Source organism: Nothoprocta perdicaria, unplaced genomic scaffold (assembly GCF_003342845.1).
Source record: "Nothoprocta perdicaria isolate Ctin4 unplaced genomic scaffold, notPer1 scaffold_31, whole genome shotgun sequence".
NCBI lineage: Eukaryota > Metazoa > Chordata > Aves > Tinamiformes > Tinamidae > Nothoprocta > Nothoprocta perdicaria.
The window spans coordinates 669,477-690,089 of record NW_020455544.1 but is presented as its reverse complement, the minus strand read 5'-3'; the positions used below and the strand labels follow the sequence as shown (position 1 = coordinate 690,089).

Sequence of the window (20,613 nt, the reverse complement as noted above, 5' to 3'; positions counted from 1 at the left end):
AGCCCTTAGGAGAACTGCATTTCTTCAGCATACCTTCTGTAAGTCACGATGCTCTGTGATAAGACATACAGAACTTTCTAATTTATCATCCTCTTCGTAAACAAAACTTGTGAACCTTTGTAGCAAGGTAACTTGGCTATCACAACAATCTTTTGAAGAGTGAAAACTGAAAGTCCTACATCATGTTGCTTGCCTACCACAACACTGCAACTGCTTTCCCTATTGAGTAAAATCTTCTGTTTTAATAATAAAGTTAAGCAGTTCCTGAGATAGCCAAATACAATAAATAAATTTGAGAAGGTGCTTAGTATTTAAACCTGTTAAACACTTTTTACCTTAACATGGTGGAACTATTGCTGTTGACTTCTCTCTCTCTCTCTCTCTCTCTCTCTCTCTCTCTCTCTCTCTCTCTCTCTCTCTCCCCCCTGTCTCTCTCTCTCCTGTCTCTCTCTCTCTCTCTCTCCTGTCTCTTTGACCACAATCTTTGAATCTCTAACTGCAAGCCAAAAGTGACAGCAAAGTCAGGAGCGGGCAGCAGAGCTACTGCACCGGCGGAAAGGTGCTTAGGGAAGGCAGGCGATGAGCCCAGAGCTCCATGTACCTGCAGTTCAGAAGAGATTTTCCACCAGAGCTCTGGGAGTCGCTCAAAATTCTTAGAGAATTTGCCAATTTTTACATAGTTTTATATAATGCTGCCTGATAAAGGTTGGTGCGCTCTTACTAGGTGATTGTGGAGTTGGTAGCATGAGAAATAAGCATGCCATGATATAGATCTGGATATTGTGTTTCATGCACCAGTCCTTTATCTGCCCACCTTCCCTCCCCTTTTTTTCCCCTCTTCCAAGTCTGGAAGTGAAACGTCCTGTTGCATTCGGAGTGTCCTTGGGAAAGGCGGCTGTGCTGGCGCAGAGGGCCTCTTGCTCCTGTTCCGAGCGGTGTTTTGACAACAGTAATTCTGTGCCCCACAGACATGCGGTGTTTGTTGTTGTAGAGCTGATCACATAAGGTGCAATGACTAATGTAGTGCATGTTTTAGTGGAATATTTAATCCATGAAACTTTTAAGTATTTATTTGTTGAAAGCCAAAAAATCCCAAATCTGAGCTATACGCTAGAGAAGACATTTGGTAGGAGAATATTCTTGAACCATGATTGATTTGAGTTAGCTGCATTTTAATATTCTTTTGGCATCACATTCAGAATATTTTTTTTCCATTTTCTGTATTTTTTACAGGTTTTAGAAACAGTCTGGCACCAATCTTAATGTTGAGGTTGATAAAAATAAATAAATAAATAAAAGCACAAGGGAAATTTATCTCTTTAAATATCAGGACTGTTTTGAGCATAGTAGTTTGATCAATATAAGAAGGATGCATTTTTTAATTCTGTGTTTTTGTTTCTGTTTTTTTAAGTCTTAAGAAGATTGCTTAATTTATTGAATTAATTTATTGAATTAAAATTAGGCACATACACAATATGTGCAGAATGAGGGAGACATACTCCAGTCAAGCATTATATATGTGACTACAACTTCTTTATCCTCAGTATTCCTCGGGACTTAGGATAGAGAGCAAGCTGGTATTCACCTTTTGGGATTTTGTTTTGTTTTGTGTTTCTTCTCCCAGTGAAGTCAACTTTCATCTGAAGATTTTATCTCACTTAAGGAAATCTTTTTAAATATGAGAGGAAAAGGATAATTTCAAGTAAAAGCAAAGACCCCAAAACACAGAAAAACAACAAAAAATAGGTCTTTGTATTAGAAAATGTAAATAATTTTGTAGTGAAAGAGTCTAAACTGGCTAAGCAGACCAGATGTCCACCGCCCGAAGTTAAGCACTGAAATATGTTTCTACTCAGCACAAACTGCTTTTCATTCAATTTGTCACATATGACTCTTTTTCCTTTATTTGGTAAATCTGATAGTTTTAAAAGCAGAGCATGTTTTGATAAATCCATTTAGTTATGATTCCAGCACATTTAAGTTTCATTTTATTAGTGGAATTGACTTTAAAATGCTGTTTTTCTACATTTTGAATTCCAGTTTTCATCCAAACGCAGCCTGACACAAATCCAAAGTAAAAATATTATCTTGTTAAAAAAGGAATGCACCATTCACCGTTTTATTATGTACTAAATTTAAAAATTAAAAGTCAAAATAAATGTCTCCAGAACTATGTAATGGCTAAAATGAGTATAAGATACACTGGCCAGCAAAATTAGTTTGGAAATGTTGTATTTATATTTAAACTACGTGATAGGAACAAACAATAAGAATTCTTTCCTTAAAAAAAAAAAAAAAAAAAAAAAAAAAAATTAAACATCCCAGTACAAGGCAAGATGAAATTCAGCTATATATATTTCTAGGTTTTGGTGGTACTTTGCAGATTTCTACAGCCCAGTCTTGGAATAAGTCAGCTTGATAAATGTCTTGGTGGAAAATTAATACTTCAGACTGGTGATTCATGTGTGAAGAGTTTTAATTCTGTTTCTGCTTGGTAACTGCTCGAGGTTCAGCTCCTTTATTCCGACATGGGTTGACCTTAAATGTTTGAATGTTTTGCTGTTTCGCCTGTGCAGTGAAAGCCTTCAAGTGTTGGGACATTTTAATTCTTTAAGGTGTAGAATTAGGAATATTGCTGGTGTTGGTAATGACTTTGTGTACGTTTCTCAATAATTGATAAAAGGTTTGCCTCTGGCTGCTATATATTCTTCCCATTTAGCAGCTCCATGTTCACACATGAATTTAATCTGCATTTAACTGGTGTGTTCATGAGGGCGACCACTGAGGCAATAGCTACATGATATGTGAATCAGGTCTCGCTCCAGAACTGGTGTTGTGCTCCCCGTGTAGGAACAGCTTCAGCCTCTTTTGAAGTCTTCCTGTCTTGCATGCCTTAGTATGGCACCAAAAAGACTTTTAAATAGATTCGTCAGAACTTGTAAAAGCAAAGTGGCAGCTCAAATAATAGCCTGCGAGGTGCAATTTCATTGTATCTGTCTTTATTAGATAAGGAATGTGGAATTTTGCCTTTTTATAGTTGTGTCATACATTTCAGGTAAGTAGTCTCAGCCTAGGATGTAAGGCGTGTAGGAGAAACACTCACAAGAAAGAAATACAGAAACATAGGATGGCCATGTCTGGAAAATCAGCTCAACGATGCATTTGCTCCTTAGTTTAAGGATCTAACCACTTACAAACATTTGCACATTTGGGTATGAAATGGAAGTTTATTTACCCTGCTAACTCTGTCTTGAAAATATTTCCCCTTAGCCCTGGTCAAAGCCGCTCATCGATGGTCTCATGGATGAATACTCCCTCTCCCAGCGCAGCTGCTGCAAATACTGCACCTTCTTTCTCCTTGCCTAACCCTGCCACAGCGAATGACAGAGCAGTGGAAAGGTATGATAAGCACTTTTGCTGCTGCTTTATTTGACTCCTTTTTTTTTTTTTTCCCTTGAGTTTCTTAGTAGCTAATTTATGCCTTCTATAATGTGTATATTATTATCTCAACTCCAGAAATGCAACCTCTTCGCAATTTCTATGGCTGCAAAATAACAGGATTAACTTTTTATTTCATTAGCATCTTAGAAGGCACCCAGATTGAGTCAGTGACTAGTTGGTTGGTACAAGCAATGCAGACTTTGATTTGGCTGTAGTGGTTTTCATTAGTTGCATATAGTTATATTGCATATAGTGACTTTTAAACCAGTTTCTTTTCCTTAGTCATCCCTTGCAAATTCAAGTTCCACATCCTAGCCTTTTGCCTCTGAAAGACTTTCCTGTGACTTTACCTCTATCTGTGATTTCATTATTTTCTTTCACTTTTTCAGCCTGCTTTTCTTCTGTTCTGCTTTTCCTGCTTCGCTCCATGTTTTGTTCTGCCTTTTGAAGTGTCTTCACTTTTTTTTCCTTTGGAGATCTTCACTATCTTAGCTTTTTCCCATAGCTTACATAATATTTACTTTGCAAAATCAAATTGTTGCATATATTTATAAATCCTTCCCTACACTTAATAACAAAATTCCATTTCTTGTTACCAGTCACACTCTGTACTAGAACTACATTGTCTGTTTGACTGTAAGGTCCTTGGGGCAGGGAAAATCTTTCCCAGTATTTCATGTATAGTTCTTGTTGCCAAGACTCAACAAAAGACAAATTAATGCTGTGGGAGCTTTGTCTAAACACAGCATCATAGGACAGCAGCAGACTGTCATTTTGTAAAGACACAATTAAATAGGATGTGCCAAAATTTATATATTCTGAGATTTCTGCTTATGGTACTTGAAGAGGTGAGTACTTCGGACAAATTCACATTTATAGTTTATTACTGCGCATCTTAAGCAAACTTCTAAGAGACTACCCAAAGTTTTATAAACCTTGCCGTGTTTGGGACAACATATCATCTTCAGAGCTTCAGTGATGTTGTATTATAAACAAATATAAGACTAATTCAAAAGGGAATTCTCAAAAGTGATAGTGGAAACCTCAATTAAAAGATTCATGAAGAAATATTTTGCAAAATATGAGTCTGTAAATCAAGTGTAGTAGGCTTTGTCTGATTTCAATGCTGATTAGCAAATTGGCAATATATTAACTGTAGTTGAAAGTAAAGTTTATTGTAAAATCATGTGTACATAACGTTTGGGAATATGATACTTGGAAATGCCAACAGTCACTGTGAAGCTTCATCTTTTTGTTCGTGTGTATTAATTAGAAGCCTATAATAATGTCTAAGGGATTGTGTTTAAAAGTTTTAAAATAATCTCCAAATGGGGTTAAAAGTGGAAAGTGTCTTCATCAATAGGTGAAAGTAACAGTATTTCATTATTTTATTTTCAGTGTTGTCTGCCAAAAAGCAGTAGCAGTTTATCCATGTGAAGCAGAACATAGCTCTGAATTATCATTTCAGACAGGAGCAATTTTTGAAGATGGTAAGTACTGCTTGTGTAGATATAAAGCAATGAAAACAAACTGAGAAAACTCCTAAAATGGCTTCAGATAAAAATACGAGCCTAACTGCTACTCTGCCAAGATTGCTGACGGCAAATAGTCTGTGACGTGGACGGTTTCTGGTACCTAGATATAGAAGCTGCTTACTGTATATTAAGGGACCATGAGACAATGTCCTTGATTCAGATGTGTAGACTCTTTCAAATGGTCTGATTTTTCAAGAGTGCTTAAATATGTGTTGCAGTACAAAAAAGGCGGGTTTTGGCAATAGAGATATCTTGGCCTATGAAACTAATTTTTAATGTGATCTCTCTGTGTAAAATTCCATGTGGGCTTTAATTTAAAGAGAAACAAACCTGTTTAAGGACTTCCATGTGAGCAGAATTTCAGGTAGACAAATTAATAGGTGACGAAAGAAAAGAGAGCATTTGTTCCTTTAATCAAGGGTGCCTTAATGTATGCAGGTACTTGCAGGAAGGGGAATATTTATTAAGGTGCCAAAACGAGAGCAGAAATCATAGTAGAAACACTCCTAAGACATTTGTTTGTTATAAGGCCTTGATAAAAAATATATAATTAAAAAATAAAAAATCAGAAAACAGTTTCAGCCAAGTCCTCACCCAAGCTTTGTGCAGACTGAGGGATTCAGAGTGATCTGGAAATAACATCTTTAAGAGCCTTGTGAGCACTGAGGCCAGTGTTTCAGTCTCTCTGTCTCTGTAGTGGCAGAGGAGCACTAAGGGACATTCTGCTCTCTAAAGAATCTGGAAATTCTGCAGTGGTGCCTATTTCTTCTCATTCATTGCCAGCTGCTCAGCTTGCTACCAGGTCAGAAATCTGATATGTGCTTTCCGAGGGGAGAGTGCTATTTGATTCTGCATGGCCAAACTTACTTATGGTGTGCTCTTGCAAAGTCGCTCAGATACCCCGTGAGAGAACCTTTATTTGTATGTCCCAGAGAGGAGGAGTATCACAGATTCCCAGCTTGCATTCAGAAAAAAAAAAATCACAATCTAAACTAGCTATAAAAAAACAACCTACAGGCATTAAAAAACTAGCTAAATATGTTTTATATTTCCACAAACGCACTCTATTAACTCTGTTAACACGGGATCAAAAGTGTGTGTGGGAAAGTTTCTCATTAGAAAAAAAAAAAAAAAATCTTTTCATCCTCCTCCCAGCCCCCAACCAAATGTTCCTAATTTTTAACAAGCTGAAACAAGTGGGGAGCTCAGCAGAATCTTTTTTTTTCAAAATGCAGAGATCACACAGACGTGCACATCCCCTTCCCCTTTTTTGTGATACTTAATTTAAAACAGAGCTATCGTATATTCTACAGCAGAAACGTGACCGTGTCTCTGCCTCCTCCCAGGGAGGTAAGCAGCGAGTCTGCAGTCCTGCCTTTTCTGCAGTCTGAGGTGATCTGGGGTCCCACTGGGTTCCTCCCTTCCCTCGCCCACCTTACAAAATCTTGCTTGGTGTTTCCTGTCAGAGAACTGCCTGGCAGGCAAATCACGTCTGAATCTAGTTAGGTGGGAAACCTTTTAAAGATAAATTAGCTAAATGATTGCTCCTTTGAAAGTCTCTAACACCAGTTATTTTAATTTAAGTTTTTTAAAACATGACTGATAGGGATCTTCAGCAGACAGAGAATTGTGCACAGGAAAAAATCTGGTGCAGGGAAGTAGATGGTGGGTGTGAGAGAAGCTTTTGTGATGCAGAGCACCAAGGGCTGCCCTGCTGGTGCTTTGGCACTGCAGAAGGAGTTACTTCCCTGTCATGCATTTGTGTGACAGCAGTCTTGGTATTTTCTTGTGGCAAGAGATGCTAGATGTTATGGCAAAGCTGCAATAGTTCAGGTACCTTCCAGCCTCAGTAAGGAGGAGTGGATTGTCCAGGGGCAAGTACCAAATTCATGTCCTCAACACGTGGGCAGAAATGTCTTAACTGCAAGACTGTTCTTCTGTGTCATCCTTATGAATAAATTTGGAAGCTTAGGAAAAGATTATGTGGGTTACATTTTGTAAACCTAATTGCAGATCTCTAATGAGGGGAAGCACATTTTCTTAAATATATTTGTGGTTTATTCCATTGTATCCTGGTATAAGCGTTATTCACACTCTGCAGAACTCCCCACCTAAGGTGCAAGGTGGGCTGAGGATTAAGAGGCAGGAGGAGGACATGCAGGTTATAAGGCAGTAGCTGGGCATGCAGGATAAATTAATGTTCATTCCATAATGATTCCTGGTTGGTGATATCGTGGATAGGCCATGCTGGTGGGGAACGGGTCGTCGCTAAGGGCCAAGGCAGCCTCTGCACCGCGGTGCCCTCGCAGAGGCCTCTCCTCCTGTGCTCAGCACCCCTGTGTCTGCTGGAATCCGATTCCATGAAGCAATCCAGGTTCTTTACTTACTCAAGTTGAATTCCCATATGCCCTCATAAATGAAGAATTAAAATAATAATACATCAATTCTGCCGCTCTACCAATAACCTTAACTATCAAAGTGACAACGCATCAATCAAGTTGACATACAGCTAGTATCAACCATTAAAGTAACTGTTAAATTAATGTCTGCTAAAAAGTGCTGCTTCCATTAGGGAAGGTTTTACCCATCTCTCTCCACCCTGCCTGTCTCCCTTTTCTAATCCTGTCTCACCTCTCGCTGTTCCCTTGCTGTTTTTTTTTTTCCCCCCTTCCTTTTCACTGTCTGTTCTTCTGCTTTGTTTCCTTCTCTCTTTCTTTTCCTTTCCCTGTTCAACTCCTGCTCTGTCTCTCTTGATCCATAGATTGTGGTAGCTCTCTCCTATCACTTATTATCCTGGATGAATCTTCTGCTCTTCTGGCCCAAGACAGGATAATGGCATTTAGTGAAGTGCAGTCTTGCAGCTGTCACAGCTGCTCAATGTAATATTGGTAGAAGGAGGTAAGAGCTTAACCTTTACTCATGTCTCCATTTGCCTTATCTGGACTGTTTGTCTCCAACTGATGAGGTTAGATTTACTAACATTTAGATTAGGTTTTAGATGGCTTGCTAGGAATGGGAGCACTTGCCTACTGGGGTGTTTGCTGTGTTGCCTGGACATTGTCCCACAGGTGCCAGGTCCCACAGCCTTGCCACTGAAGTGTCGCAGTCTGTAAGTGTGAAGGCAGCAGCTGGTAAGTTATAAAGAAAAGGAAAAGTTTTCCATTTAACTGAATTGTGTAAGAAAATGAATAATGCAAACTGAACAATATCCACTGCATTTTTTTTATCATCATTCAATTTACCTTAGACTGTGCCAATGTTTTTGTTTCCCAGTTGCTACAGGCAGACTATGCTATTGACAGCACATAACAATATCATTCAAGTGGTTCGAGGCAAAGCTTGAAGATTTTGCAGCTGGATAAGGGCACATGTGGGAAGAAGCAGAGTATGAGTTGGGATTGTGCAAGACATACACTAGTTGCGTATTTTTGTTGACGCCGTTATTCCCAGTAATCAAGGAAAGAATAATCAGACTGCCTGGCATTGAAACCTTGCCAGCCAGGGAGCCCACTGTTATTAAACTTATGGCTCTTGAAAGAGACTGTTTAGAAGTCAGAAAATGGGAATTTCACTAGGGAAATGCGTTTTTGAGGTGGTAAGTGGTGTTTACACGACTGAATTCTGTGTCAGTATTGCTAGCAATTTTCCAAGAAGGTTTCCTGAAAACTTATTGAGATAACTCTCATCAAAGCGTTTCACAATTTTCAAATCAAGTTTAGAGAAGGGAACCTGTGGGGAGGGCTCACACAAGCGGTTTGTTAGGGTGGCTCTCCCGGGTGGAACCGGTGGCTTTCCCGGCGGAACCGGTGGCTCTCCCAGGCGGGATGCAGCCTTTGCCCTGCGCCTCCCTGACGTGGCCAAGGCTGCCCTTGGCTGACCCACCTGCTTGCGGCCCCGCGGCCCTCTGCCCTCCTAGCTCCTGCGTCACCTTTACGGTGTTAACAAGCCAAGGATTTACATCCAAGAGCAGTGCTCCTGAAGGGCTGCACTGCGCTGGGTGTGCAAATAATGATTTTATTGAGGTGGAAGTGAGGATGAAGCGACTTTGTACTTTTTTCGCCTGTGGACTTCAAAGCACTTGGAAAGGCTCATGTGCATTAATTACCTCCACTTTACAGCTGGAGAAACTGAGTGTACAGGTTGTGGACAGATGTTCTCCTTTCTAGATCCCTCCATACCATTTGGAGATAGTCACCTTGAACTACTGCTGACAGTCACAGCTCCATCAGTAAGAAGGATCAGATGAGCACTGCCTAATTCCTGCTGAGTTTGCTAGAAGTTTTAAAAAGCTACTGAAAGTAATTTGACCTTAACCAGAGTGACTTTGCCTGATGCAGAGCAGGGCACCCCTCCTGGTGCCGGCAGCGCGGTGGGAGCCGTGCTCTCCAGTGACAAGCTGCGGGTTTGAATGGAAGCTGCTGAAAGGGATGGGCTCAGCGCAGGAGGAGCTCTCCACACGCAGACGTCTGCGTGTCCGTCCCTCGGAGCCGCTGCAGCCCGAGGGAGCGCGGAGCAGCCGCCGGCTGCCGAATGGGGAGCCCCAGGCTTCTTGGGGCTCCCCTGTTGGCCGCGGTGCCCGCGTCTCGCTGGCCCTCGAGGGGGCTGAGCCCCTGCTCCCCATGGAAGCCCCGCTCTGCAGGCCGGCCCAGCTTGGCTGCCTGGCAGTGGGGCGCTCCGCTCTTGTTCACAAGTCTGAGCGCCCAGCTGCTTTATTTATGGTCGTGCAGCAGAGCCAGGAAAAGCCTCCTTGACTCTAGTCCCATGTTCTGTCCACAGAATAGCTCTGCTTCTCGTGGCAAGCTGGAGGGTTCCAAAATGACTTTGGAGACAAGAAGTCTTTGCATCTCAAATTGCAGGCTAATCCCCGGCACGCCACTTGGTGCATTTCTGCTGCTGCTTTGCCCGTAGGGATTGCTTCAAACATTTATAAGCGTGGAAGGCTTGCAAGCACATTTTGTTGCTTTAATTTAATTTCCTGGTGAAAAATTGGCCAGCAGGATTGAGTTCTGTGAAAATGCAGTTTGGTTTTGCGGTGAGATTTCTGCTGCCCACAAAATGTCATCCTCATTTATGTAGCTTGCGGGCTCGTTGCTTCGTTTGGTGCAGCAGCCCATGGGCAGCGGCGGCCCTCGTGCCAGGCACCATGCTTGCTCCACAGCCTCCCCCTTCTCCTCTTCCTCCCACGCCACTGGTTTCCACAGAATCCCCACAAAGCCTGATTCTCACCTGCAAAAGCCAGCACAGATGGACAATGGAATAACACCACTGTGGAAAGTAGGGACTTCCACTTAGAGTCGAGGGCTGTAAAGATTCAGAGCTGTCAAAGCAGAACAAGCTCTGCAGCAGGGAAATCTCCAAGCAGTGCGTCTCTGGGAAGAGCTTCTTGCATACTCCTACCCCTTTGCAGTCAGGTAATGATAGTGTTGACAATATGGCAGGTAGAGAAAAAATAAGGAATGCTGTAAGCACCGGGTTGACCTTACTCTGGGTTGTGTTGTGTTGGGTTAGCTCGCAGCCAGAGCCGAGCACCGTCTGGTTTCCCTGGGCTCTGGATTCCCTTTCCCGGGGCCCTTGCAGCCGCAGGGAGGGTGCCGCGTCCCGCGGGTGCCCCGTGTGCCCGGCCTGGCCTTCCCGCCGCCCTCCGGAATCCTCGCCCCTCTGCGCCTCCTGTCAGCCAGCACAGCACTGGGTCCTTCGGGATGTTGGGTCCAATAGCAAGCGGTAGTTTTAAGGCCAAATGTGTATTTTTAAATGAGGGATGCTGGAGAAAGTGCTAAGAACTGTAATCGGTTTTGATTGAGAGGAATTGACAGAAAGGGGACACTACGGATCCTCTCTTGAGCAGGATATTTTTGCAGAAATAACGTGTGTGGTGGGTTTAAAAAGAGCCCTTCATGATAGCAAAATGTCCTCTGTGTTTTGTTGGTTTTTTGTTTTGTTTCTTTTTTAATGCATGTACAGTATCCTTAGGAGGTGCATTGGCACACAGCATTGTTGGGGCTTAGAATAGCCTTACGTGTGGACACCTTCCCCTTTAGCATCCCTTGCCCACAGAAGGCAGAGGGCTGTGGCTGTCAGGTGGCTATCAGCCCTTCCTGCACAAGGCAGTTTAAACGGGGACTGGGTTCTTACTGGGGAATGGGAGTGACGAAGGGAGGGGAGGGCCTGGTAACTATTGATGGTCAAGGTGGCTTGCTATGAGGTTCCTTTTTTCTTCTTCTCAGTGAACATGTTCATTATAAATATTTGTCCAGAATTGTTTGGAATATAAACTAGCAGTATCATTTAAAAGCATTTTTGTTTGCTGAATGTCTTAAGTCTAGAGCTGATACTTGAAGTGTGGTTTCTGAGCTTGCCTGGTGCTTGACAGCACCAACAGTGGGACTGTTGATGAACGGGAGGAAAGGAGAAGAGTGGGGCAAGGATCTTCCAGGTGCCCAGTGTGGGGCTTGACTCCTGCAAGCGCTGCTGAAAGTGAGACCTGCAGAGATGCTGCCCGCCTGCATCTGCCCTTGGCCTCTGCAAGGCCACAGCCGCCGGCCCCGCTCGCTGTCCGGGGCTCTCCGGGACAGGCCCGGCTGGGCAGCAGGAAGCAGCAGCTCCCTGCTCCTCTCCGGACACAGGGTCGCTGCCAAAGCGCTGGGAGCGCCAAGTGATGCAGTACGGACTGTCGTAGGGGGCTACGTGTGCGGTCAAGGAGCTGCGCCGATATCTGTGCCGTACTCTCCTAAGAAATTGGACAGGAAGCTGGAGGGGTCATAGGCTGTTTTTTCAAAGCAATGAGGCTGTGCTCCGGTTTTGGTTGGATGGTTTTGCTTGGTTTGTTTTCACTTTCAAATGTGGTCATAAGCACACAGGAAACCTGACTTCATTAGTTCTGTTGCAGTGTTACTTGTTGGGGTATTTAGAGTATTAGATGACGTTTTTTCTTCTTTATTTTAGATCCTCTGATACCCTTGCACCAACTTCAGTGTTAGCAGAGGCAGATCACTTAGATGGCAGTAACAAACAAGGCATCTTTCAAGGGCTGTTTTGTGTTTTTAGTGCGATGGCTCTGTATTTCAGAACGGTAATTTCACCATATGAATGATTTAGCTGTTGTCCAGTGGTCTGTACCAAAATGTGGAGGTTTATCTGTGAAGATATGATGCTTCCCTGGAATGAGATCCCACTCAATTCCATTTCCCTGCCATCCTTTGAGTTTTCATGCCGAGTAACCTGCTAAGCCGCTTTCCTGTGGCTTCAGCTCCCAACTTCCTCAGCCCTCGAGACAGCTTTTTGGTATCACCTTGCGCCCAGCTACTGAAATAGTTTCCAGTGGTTTGATGTGAATTCTAGACTTCCCATTGTATAAAGCCATAGCTCCTAAGGGGCCTCAGAGTTTTCCTCACGTTGTATCCTGTCTCCAAAGCTTTTTTGACCCCGTCAAACGCTTACCAGGCAAGTGCTCGACCACCTGGATTGTCCAGATATTCCCACTACGTTGACCATCCCTGGCCTCTTTCATAGCCACGTTTTTGAATGTCAGTGCAGAAGATGGGCTGTTTTTATGGATGTTTTGTATGGTGTTATGGAGCTAAAGCTAAAACCAAGCCTAAAAAGATGCAGTACTATTTTAATTCTTTTTTTTTTCTTTCTTTCCTTTTGTAGTGCAATTTTCCAGAGAACCAGGATGGCTGGAAGGCACGCTGAATGGCAGGAGGGGACTTATTCCACAAAACTATGTTCAGTTTTTATAGCTCTGTGCATTGAACGCCAAGAAGGTGTACATGGTATCCATGGATTTTTGTTATAGTCACTGCTCTCTGCTCCTGTGACTGTCTTTAATCAACGAAGAGCCTGATTATGGGTTGAAGATCCTATTCTGTATAAAGACATTAAGTGTTGCCAAATATGAATTACAAATAGAAGCTTCTTTAAGGACGTTTGGATTGGGTGGCGGCAAGAAAGTGGAATGGGGAATAGTTGAAGTTTTAAAGAGTTTTTTAATTGTAAAGCACAATTGTGGTCCATGTATCTGGAAGGTAATCAGTATTTTCAGACAAGCTTCTAGTTGATCTGTGACTCAAATATCAGTGGAAGAAAGTTTTTAAAAATTTTAGTGTCCTGAAGATTATCTGTGCCCAATGTTAACAGAATATTGAGTTTGAAAAATATTGTTAGATTAAAAAAAAAGCTATTATGCTGATGATAAAATTACGTTTCAAAATGGAAAAGACAGACAATATGGAACAGACATATCAATAGGTAAAATAGGTATGCAGACATGACATTTTTCAAATGTCTTTAAAGGACAAATTCATTTATGTTGTGTGTGTGGCTTCATTTATATTGTTTTATAAAGATAAGGTATGTGAACTTTTATTACAGGCTCCTGTATGTCATGGTTCCTTTGCTACTCAAAATCACCACTGTAAGTGAAATAAAACGTTATTTGTTATTTACCGTAAGCGCTCCTTAAGTTGGGGACTGTCTCGCTCTGGTCTCTCAGGTACAGTATGAAATGACACAACATCATAGGGGCAGCGGGCGCAGTGGGTCAGAGCAGCCCCACAGGGCTGGGGCCCTCCCTCCTGCCCCGCGCCCGGGGCCCACGTCGTGGCAGTTGTGCCGTGGCCGCTCCGAGCGGCTCCCGCTGCCGCCCACACCTCGGGGCCGCGCTGCCGTGCGGGGCGTCCCCGGGAGGCGGCCGGAGCCTGGGGCCTTGGAACTGCGCCTGGGAGATAGCGTGGCCTGCAGCTCAGCGTGAATTCCGTGTATTGCCTTCACCTTCAGCGAAGATCCGCTGGGAGGCAGGGGAAGGGAGACGGGAAGGTGACATGTTAACACAGGCTCACTTACTGTGAAACTGGACCGCGGAGTGGCTGCACATAGACTTAGCGCGCACACTTTTCTCGCTAATGTGATTAGCAACCCGGGTAATGGCTAATGGTGCCTTAAGGAGGGGGTGCTCTTTCCCTTAGGCCTTGACTCGCTACCACAATTCTGCTCCCAGCCCACGCAGACCCTGGGTGTGCGCACGGCTGCTCCCGGAGCTGCAAACTTGAGCCCTGTGGTCAGCGCAGGAGGGCGGCAGGGAGGAGCCGGCCCCGCGAGCGAGCGACACTGTCGCCACTGGAAGCTTCTTAAGTCACTTTCCCTTGTTTTCTCTTTAAAACACACAGTGCGTGTTTGTTATGGTCTGGCTGCTGCCTCCCAAATGGTATTTTCAGCTTTTCAGCTGTTTCATGTGCAACATATTTTCTCTCTTTTTTTTTTTTTTTTTTTTATAGGGAAGTGGTTTGAAAATGCAGATACACAGAGAAAGAAGAAGAGACTTCTTTCTTCCCCAGCGTCCCATCAACGCAGTCCTGTGACCCTGTTTGCCCTTAGGTGAGATGTTTTGAGATTCCTGTTACTCGTGGAGCCAGGGCAGAACGATCCTCCTCTTTTGAGCCCTGATACAGTGAGCAGGGGTAAGACTGATTCAGACTTTCTCACGTCCCAGATTTTGTCTAAAAGCAGTGGTGCAGGCCGAGCCAGATCTGATGTGGCTTCCAGGTTAACCACACACCGCTCAGGAATTTAGCTGTGGGAGCTGCTACCTGGCAGACGGTTTTCCACGGCAGCCTGGTCCTCTTCACACTGGTGTGAGTGCAGACTTGCACAGCAGCCTGGCCCTGCCCCAGCACCTTCCTCCTTCACGCTGTCAACAGTTCTGTAAATGATGCCCTCGCACCTGGGCGCCAAGATTAAATAATGCTAAAATTTTTTTTTCTGTTTTTTTTTTAAAAGAACTTCTCTGTCCCCTGCTGTCTCAGTCCTTTGGCACTCTTCTGTCTTCTGCCATTGGGCGTTTTTGCTGATCTCCTTTTTTTGTCTTGCTTTCCTCTAATTTGGCACATTTGGGAAGACAGAATAAAGCAATGTTAACTTGAAATAGGTAGGGAAGTAACTCAGTTACAGAGAAAGCCAGCTAAGCTCTTTGTTTTCTTTTTTTCCTTTCGTTCTCTCCTCACCCACGGATGTCTGGTCTCACTGTGTCCTCCCAGGGAGCTTCCTGACGCTGGCCGGGTTGGTGCTTCCCAGCTGTAGGCGCAGCTGAGCCGGGTTCTGCTCCCCGCGCCGGGCTCGCCACTGGGCACTGGCCTCGGCAGCGGCTGCAAGGGCTGCGCCTCGTGCCGGGCTGGCGCAGGAGCGGGTGCAGTGCCGCATGGTGTCCAGCTCCGCTCCTTGCCCAGCCTGCGGCTCCGCCCCATCCTTTCCCACGGGATTCCCGAGGCTGCCGCGTGCTGGGGACGACGGCGGTGGGGGCCTGCAGCGCCCTGTGAGGGCAGCAGCGCTCTGCTGCGCTGCTTGCAGCGTGTGCGGCTCGGGCACCTCCTGCAGCTGCGGCGAGCCCAGCGGCTGCCCTTCTCCGTGCACTGCTCCCTGTTCCGTCTCTGCCAGCCCACGGCACAGCTCTTACCTGCTTCCCAGGAAAAGCCACCCCTCGGTGACCCAGGACACGGTAAGCTGCAAAGGCACCGCTGCTAAGCCAGTTTTTACTGAGCGCTGTCTTTCTTTGAAGTAAGTGTCACCTTTTAGGTCTTGGATAGCATTTTCTGCATAGGAAGTCAAGAGTGTGCCCTGTTCTGCATTGCAGTAACGAGCGGTACGCACCAAATACACTTCATCCTATTGGGATCTGCAATTAAAACATTCTCTTTTTTTAAAGTATGGCATGTTTTAACACCAATAGCAAAATGTTTAAAATGGAAAGGCATTCTTGCTCTTCTTTGTCTTACTGTGCACACATTGCAGCCTTCCACGTGGTGGAGATAGGTTCATAAGGCAGCTGGAGGTCAGGCCACGGCTTCCACGCTGAGTTCAAGCAGTGACAGGGTGTCCTGCCCATCGGAGCTGCTGCTGCCAGCGCTGGGCCCCCCTTGTTCCCACCGGCTTTCTGCCGGGAGTGGGAAGGACCCGGCTCGGAGAAGGCACCTGGAGCCGCTGCCCCGGCAGGACTCGTGCAGGGCCCAGACACAGCCCGTGTCTCCCTGCGGGAAGCTCCAAGCCTGCTCCGTAGGTTCCGCGGCGCTGGGCGAGGCAGAACTGGGCGGACTTCGCCGGGCCTGGGAGGCTGCTGCTTTCGCTGCCCCTTCCAGGAGGCCGCGCTCGGAAGAGCTGCCGGAGCCGAGGGCAGCGCTCGGAGCGGGCGGCAGCGCTCGGAGCGGGCGGCAGCGCTCGGAGCGGGCGGCAGCGCGGCGCTCGAGCCCAGCGCAGGCGCAGCAGGTTGCAAACGCCGAGCGCAGGGACGGGGCCTCGTGTTAGCACCTCTGTGCTGCTGTCTAGGACTGTCTGGAAGGGTGTAAAGCTCAGTTCTAAGGAAATCACTGCACCAGCAGCTAGCTGAGATTAAAGTGCAAGAAATACTTGCAATCAAACCAGTTTAATTCAGGTATATTTGTACAATTTATGTAAAAAAAATAGGTACTTGCAGACATTAACATAAAGACCAAACAATATTTTCTATTTATTTAAAAAGCTTTAAACATACAGAAGCAAACCCCTAATTATAAATGCATCATTATGCATAGATTTTACTGTGTACACCATACTGCTGGCTGCTTTTATTTGTCATCCAGGAATCTAGTTAAACTCCAAGAATTCTTAAACATTCCTCTGAGCTTCCTGGCCTCAGAACTGCTGTCTGTTTTATCAAGTCATTGACCTCCAGCTGAAAACATTGCTCTAAAAAAGGAAAAGTCAAATCTTTAATAAACAATTAAAAGTGCATTAACTGTAGAATTGTTTAATTTCATAAATGTTTAAACAAGTCAGTGAAAAACACCACCCTGTGAATTAGCTTTTTGCATTATTGATTGTAAAGTATCTTTTTAATAAGATTTTGATATTGCAAACTTTTAGTCTTTCTATTTTATTTCATGCAACCGTTGAGTTGCATAGTGTGTAGTATTCCTGAAATACCCACTGCAGTACATGAATGCTATTTTACATTTTAACTGTGTATACAATGCTCTTGCTGTATATCCCCATTCCTTCTTACAACAAAATAATTTATCTCATTGAACAGAAGCCCACTTTGAAAAGATGGTTTTAGTTTGTCTTGTATTTTGCAGGAGACAAATGCCTATTTCATTCTAAACAAATTCAAAATAATGTAGCTTTTGGAAGCTAAAAACTAGTCTGGGTTTTTTTTTTTTTTTTTTTCTGTACAGGTTTAGATAAAAAAGTGATGGCTATTCTGCTTAAGTGTCCTGGATAAGAGAACACGGCCTCTTGCAACATCTATATCCAATTTTATCTATTTCTTCAATGATCTCTAACAAAAAGTAGTAATCAATGAATGGTTTCATAAACAACAGGTGATTAAAGTAAAGGATTTATTATAATCTGCTTACAGTTGTTTGCAAAGACAGACATACGTTTTTGCATAAAGATATAAATTGCTTTTTAAAACTAATTTAGTGTGTTTAATTATATGAAGTTTCTGTGAATTATGAATTGTACCAAACCAAGATTAAAAGTAATAAGGTACAAAAATAAGAGCAAACAGACAACAATTTGGACTGGGACAGGCATTTAACAGTGAAGTGTAGAATATGGCTTTGCTATTTTAATCAAGCAAAGTTACTTTGAGACAGAAAAGGAGGCAGTAACTTTGTTAATATAAAAAGCTGCTGCAGACTGTATTTGCCCCAAACCTGGCTTTGAAATTTCCTATTTTAGACTTAAAAAAAAAAAAGAAAAAAGAAAAAAAGTAAATGAAAGGATGGCTGTCTGACTATTCCTGTAAACAACCAGTCTGCATGCTGTGTATCTCATGTTGGAAGTTTGGCTTTCATATTGCTGTGCAGGTCAGTATTTAAAGATCTGCCTATGAATTAGACTTCCAAAATGCAAATAATATATGTATGTATATATTTATATATAAAAAAACCCTCTCGGAACACAGTCTTTACAGATTACTCATTGCATAAGGCAGGTGTCATTTAAAAAGACAAGTCGCACTGACTGCCTTGTGTGCACCAAGGCGCACTCTGGAGTTTGGAATCCTACCTCATTCCTGGGAGACCACCCTGCAGAAGAAATGCTACATTCGGACCGGTCGGGGGACAGCTACAGCCCAGAAATACCAGTGTCGCCCACAGGGACGAGGACTCTGGAAAACTAGCCTAGCTCCGTGAGCACAGGGCAGCAACAGGGAGCCTCAGACAAGTTCACCTGGCCTCGATTCTACCCCAAAAGCTGTATTTGCTTATGAATTGTGAAACAGCAAAAATCACCTCAAAAAGTTGATCTGTGCAGTTTACTCTAGAGAAAACATTTTTGAGACAAAATTAGACGAGCTGAGTTGAACTTGTAGCGTGAACACACTTGTCTTTCCAGACGTATTCTGGTTTTCACAGAACTGCTTGCAGCCCCTGAGGGGTTGAGTTTATCACTGACGGGGCGGCTGCTCCCCTCGAGCTGCTCGGTGCCACAAGGGCCACCCTGAACCCGTGAGCTGACCTCCGGGGGGCTGGGGACAGTCAGTAATCAAAGGAGACGCAATCACTGTGGGAACCCTTGATAAAAAAGGAAAATGGTTCACCATCTTGTTCACCCTTATTCCCCTGAGAGCGAGTGAGCGAGCGCGAGAGGGAGCAGAGGGCCAGAACCGCCTCCGTCACGAAGCTCTGTCCCAAGCTGGGGAGAGGCCGTGATTTGTCTTGTTAAATGAAACCTCCGTAACGTGGCAAGCACGACAGCGGGCAGTTTCCTACGGAAAGAGGAAGCAGGACATCTAGGATGGGCTCGAGTCACGCACACTTGCAAGCGAGAGACAAAGGAAGAAAAAGAGAGAGGAAAACAAAGGCTTAAATACAACTGAAAAAGGTTAGGTGTGGTTATTTACAACAGATACTGTAGGATGGTAAATTAGATATGATGCTAAAAAAGGCACAGCTTTCCCTTTCTTAAATACACTGTAAACGGTTCATTATGCATGCAGAACATTTCACTTTACAAAAAAATTACCTTGTTTGTTTAGACAAAGATAGTACTTAAATAGTCTCCAGCAAAATAGAGTTCTTTCAAAAATACTTTCCCATTCATCCTATTAACCATTAAAGATTTTTGTCTCATTTACAAAAGTTCCTTACACCTTATTTCAGGTCCTTCACAATTTATACATACAGCAATGTACAGTACAGCAAAAGACTGCAAAAAATTATTTGTAAAGCCAGCACAATAGATACTATAAATTGATACCAGGGCATTTGTTTTCACATCTTATCCTCCTTAATTAAATAGTAAATGGACACTTAACACAGTGTATATCAGCTATGATGGGATAAAATGGGATAACAAATGCCACAGGTGGGGATAGCAGAGTATTCCACACCAAATGGTCTGTTATTACTTTACACATTAGGGGGTGTGTGTGTGTACGTATGTATATATAGTTTTTGTTTTTCTTTTTTACAAGAAAAGAATATTAATGCCCCATATTGACTTTACTGTTTATGTGCAAACCAAGGGTAAGCTTTAAAAAGTTCTTGTTAGTTCTTGAACCCTTTTAAAACAGGCAAACAATACCAGAAACTACATGGCATATTTAAAACTCCGTCTGTTAAAATATCAAAATCAAAGAGTTATTGACTAGATATGGCTTTTCATCCGAGGAACAGGAACATTTTCTAAATGTTTCAGGGTAAGGGGTAATTTCCAAACATCTAGGTCTTGCCAAATCCAGGTCAACTGTTCTCCATTCCCCAAACCCTTCGCATGATTTTAGCCTATTCAGAGACGGCTGAACAAGTGTAAAGAGCATGTTTAAAATATGGTTTCTTGGGTCCTTCATGGGTGTGGAATAACACAGGGAAACTTAAGGCAAAGTTCTTCCATTTAAGACATTTTCTATCACTTCCTGTGAAAGTACAGGGGCTTGGCATTCCCAGATTCCACCTTTGGTAGCTGGTCACTGATGATTTCCACCAGCATGGCTGGAAACTCTACTTTCAGTGCCTGAGACTCTCGGAAGGTGTAGAAACAGAATTCCAGCAAGTCACTAACGAGCTGCAATACAGAAAGAAACAGCAGTTAGGAGCAGCTAGGCCTCCGCGTGCAGCGGCTTGCAGTAGGGGCCACACAGCGAGTGGGCGCTGCCCTCGCCTACTGCAGCAGCGGGCAGAGCTAAGCAGAGAGGGCCATGCCCTCCTCTAACGTACCAGTCCAGCTGCAGAGCCCACACCGAAGAACCCAGCTCCCCAAGTGCCACTTCACCAGCTAAATTCAGATAATGAGAAGAAACCACCACAGAAGCAGCTTTTCAGCACAATCACCTTGTCTTTCACCAAGCCAAGGGGCCACCAGGAAACGTAGGGGCAAAGTCTGTGCAAGCAGAGCCTCACGCCCAGAGGAACCCCCTCCACACACCCCATGTATTCCTACATTGCCAGCACCCGGGCCGGCTGCGCCGGCATAGCTGGGTACGTGCGGCGCTCGCCCAGCCACCCCACAGCAGCCGCCCCACAGCGGCTGCCACTCGCAGCGCCCACGGCCACGCGGGCAGCCAGGCCTGGCCGCGGGGCGAAAATGTGGCCGCCCAACGCGGAGAGACGGTCGCTGTACACACACACACACACACACACACCCACACACACACACACAC

The 20,613-nt window shown here is 44.2% G+C and overlaps 2 protein-coding genes across 3 annotated transcripts in view; one reads left to right on the top strand and one right to left on the bottom strand.

Annotated features, from left to right (window-relative positions):
- The window catches only part of ARHGAP10 (Rho GTPase activating protein 10), a 122,838-nt gene extending 109,549 nt beyond the window's left edge, over positions 1–13,289 (top strand). The window contains exons 21-23 of the mRNA XM_026042645.1: positions 3,271–3,399; positions 4,840–4,931; positions 12,627–13,289. Of these exons, the coding sequence (XP_025898430.1) occupies positions 3,271–3,399; positions 4,840–4,931; positions 12,627–12,715 (310 nt within the window). The 3' untranslated portion in view covers positions 12,716–13,289. The remainder of the gene's footprint in view (positions 1–3,270; positions 3,400–4,839; positions 4,932–12,626) is intronic.
- A 3,757-nt stretch (positions 13,290–17,046) lies between these two features.
- The window catches only part of NR3C2 (nuclear receptor subfamily 3 group C member 2), a 192,146-nt gene continuing 188,579 nt past the window's right edge, over positions 17,047–20,613 (bottom strand). For both annotated transcript variants that reach the window (XM_026042588.1, XM_026042587.1), the window contains one exon: positions 17,047–20,018. In XM_026042588.1, the coding sequence (XP_025898373.1) occupies positions 19,863–20,018 (156 nt within the window). In that variant the 3' untranslated portion in view covers positions 17,047–19,862. The remainder of the gene's footprint in view (positions 20,019–20,613) is intronic.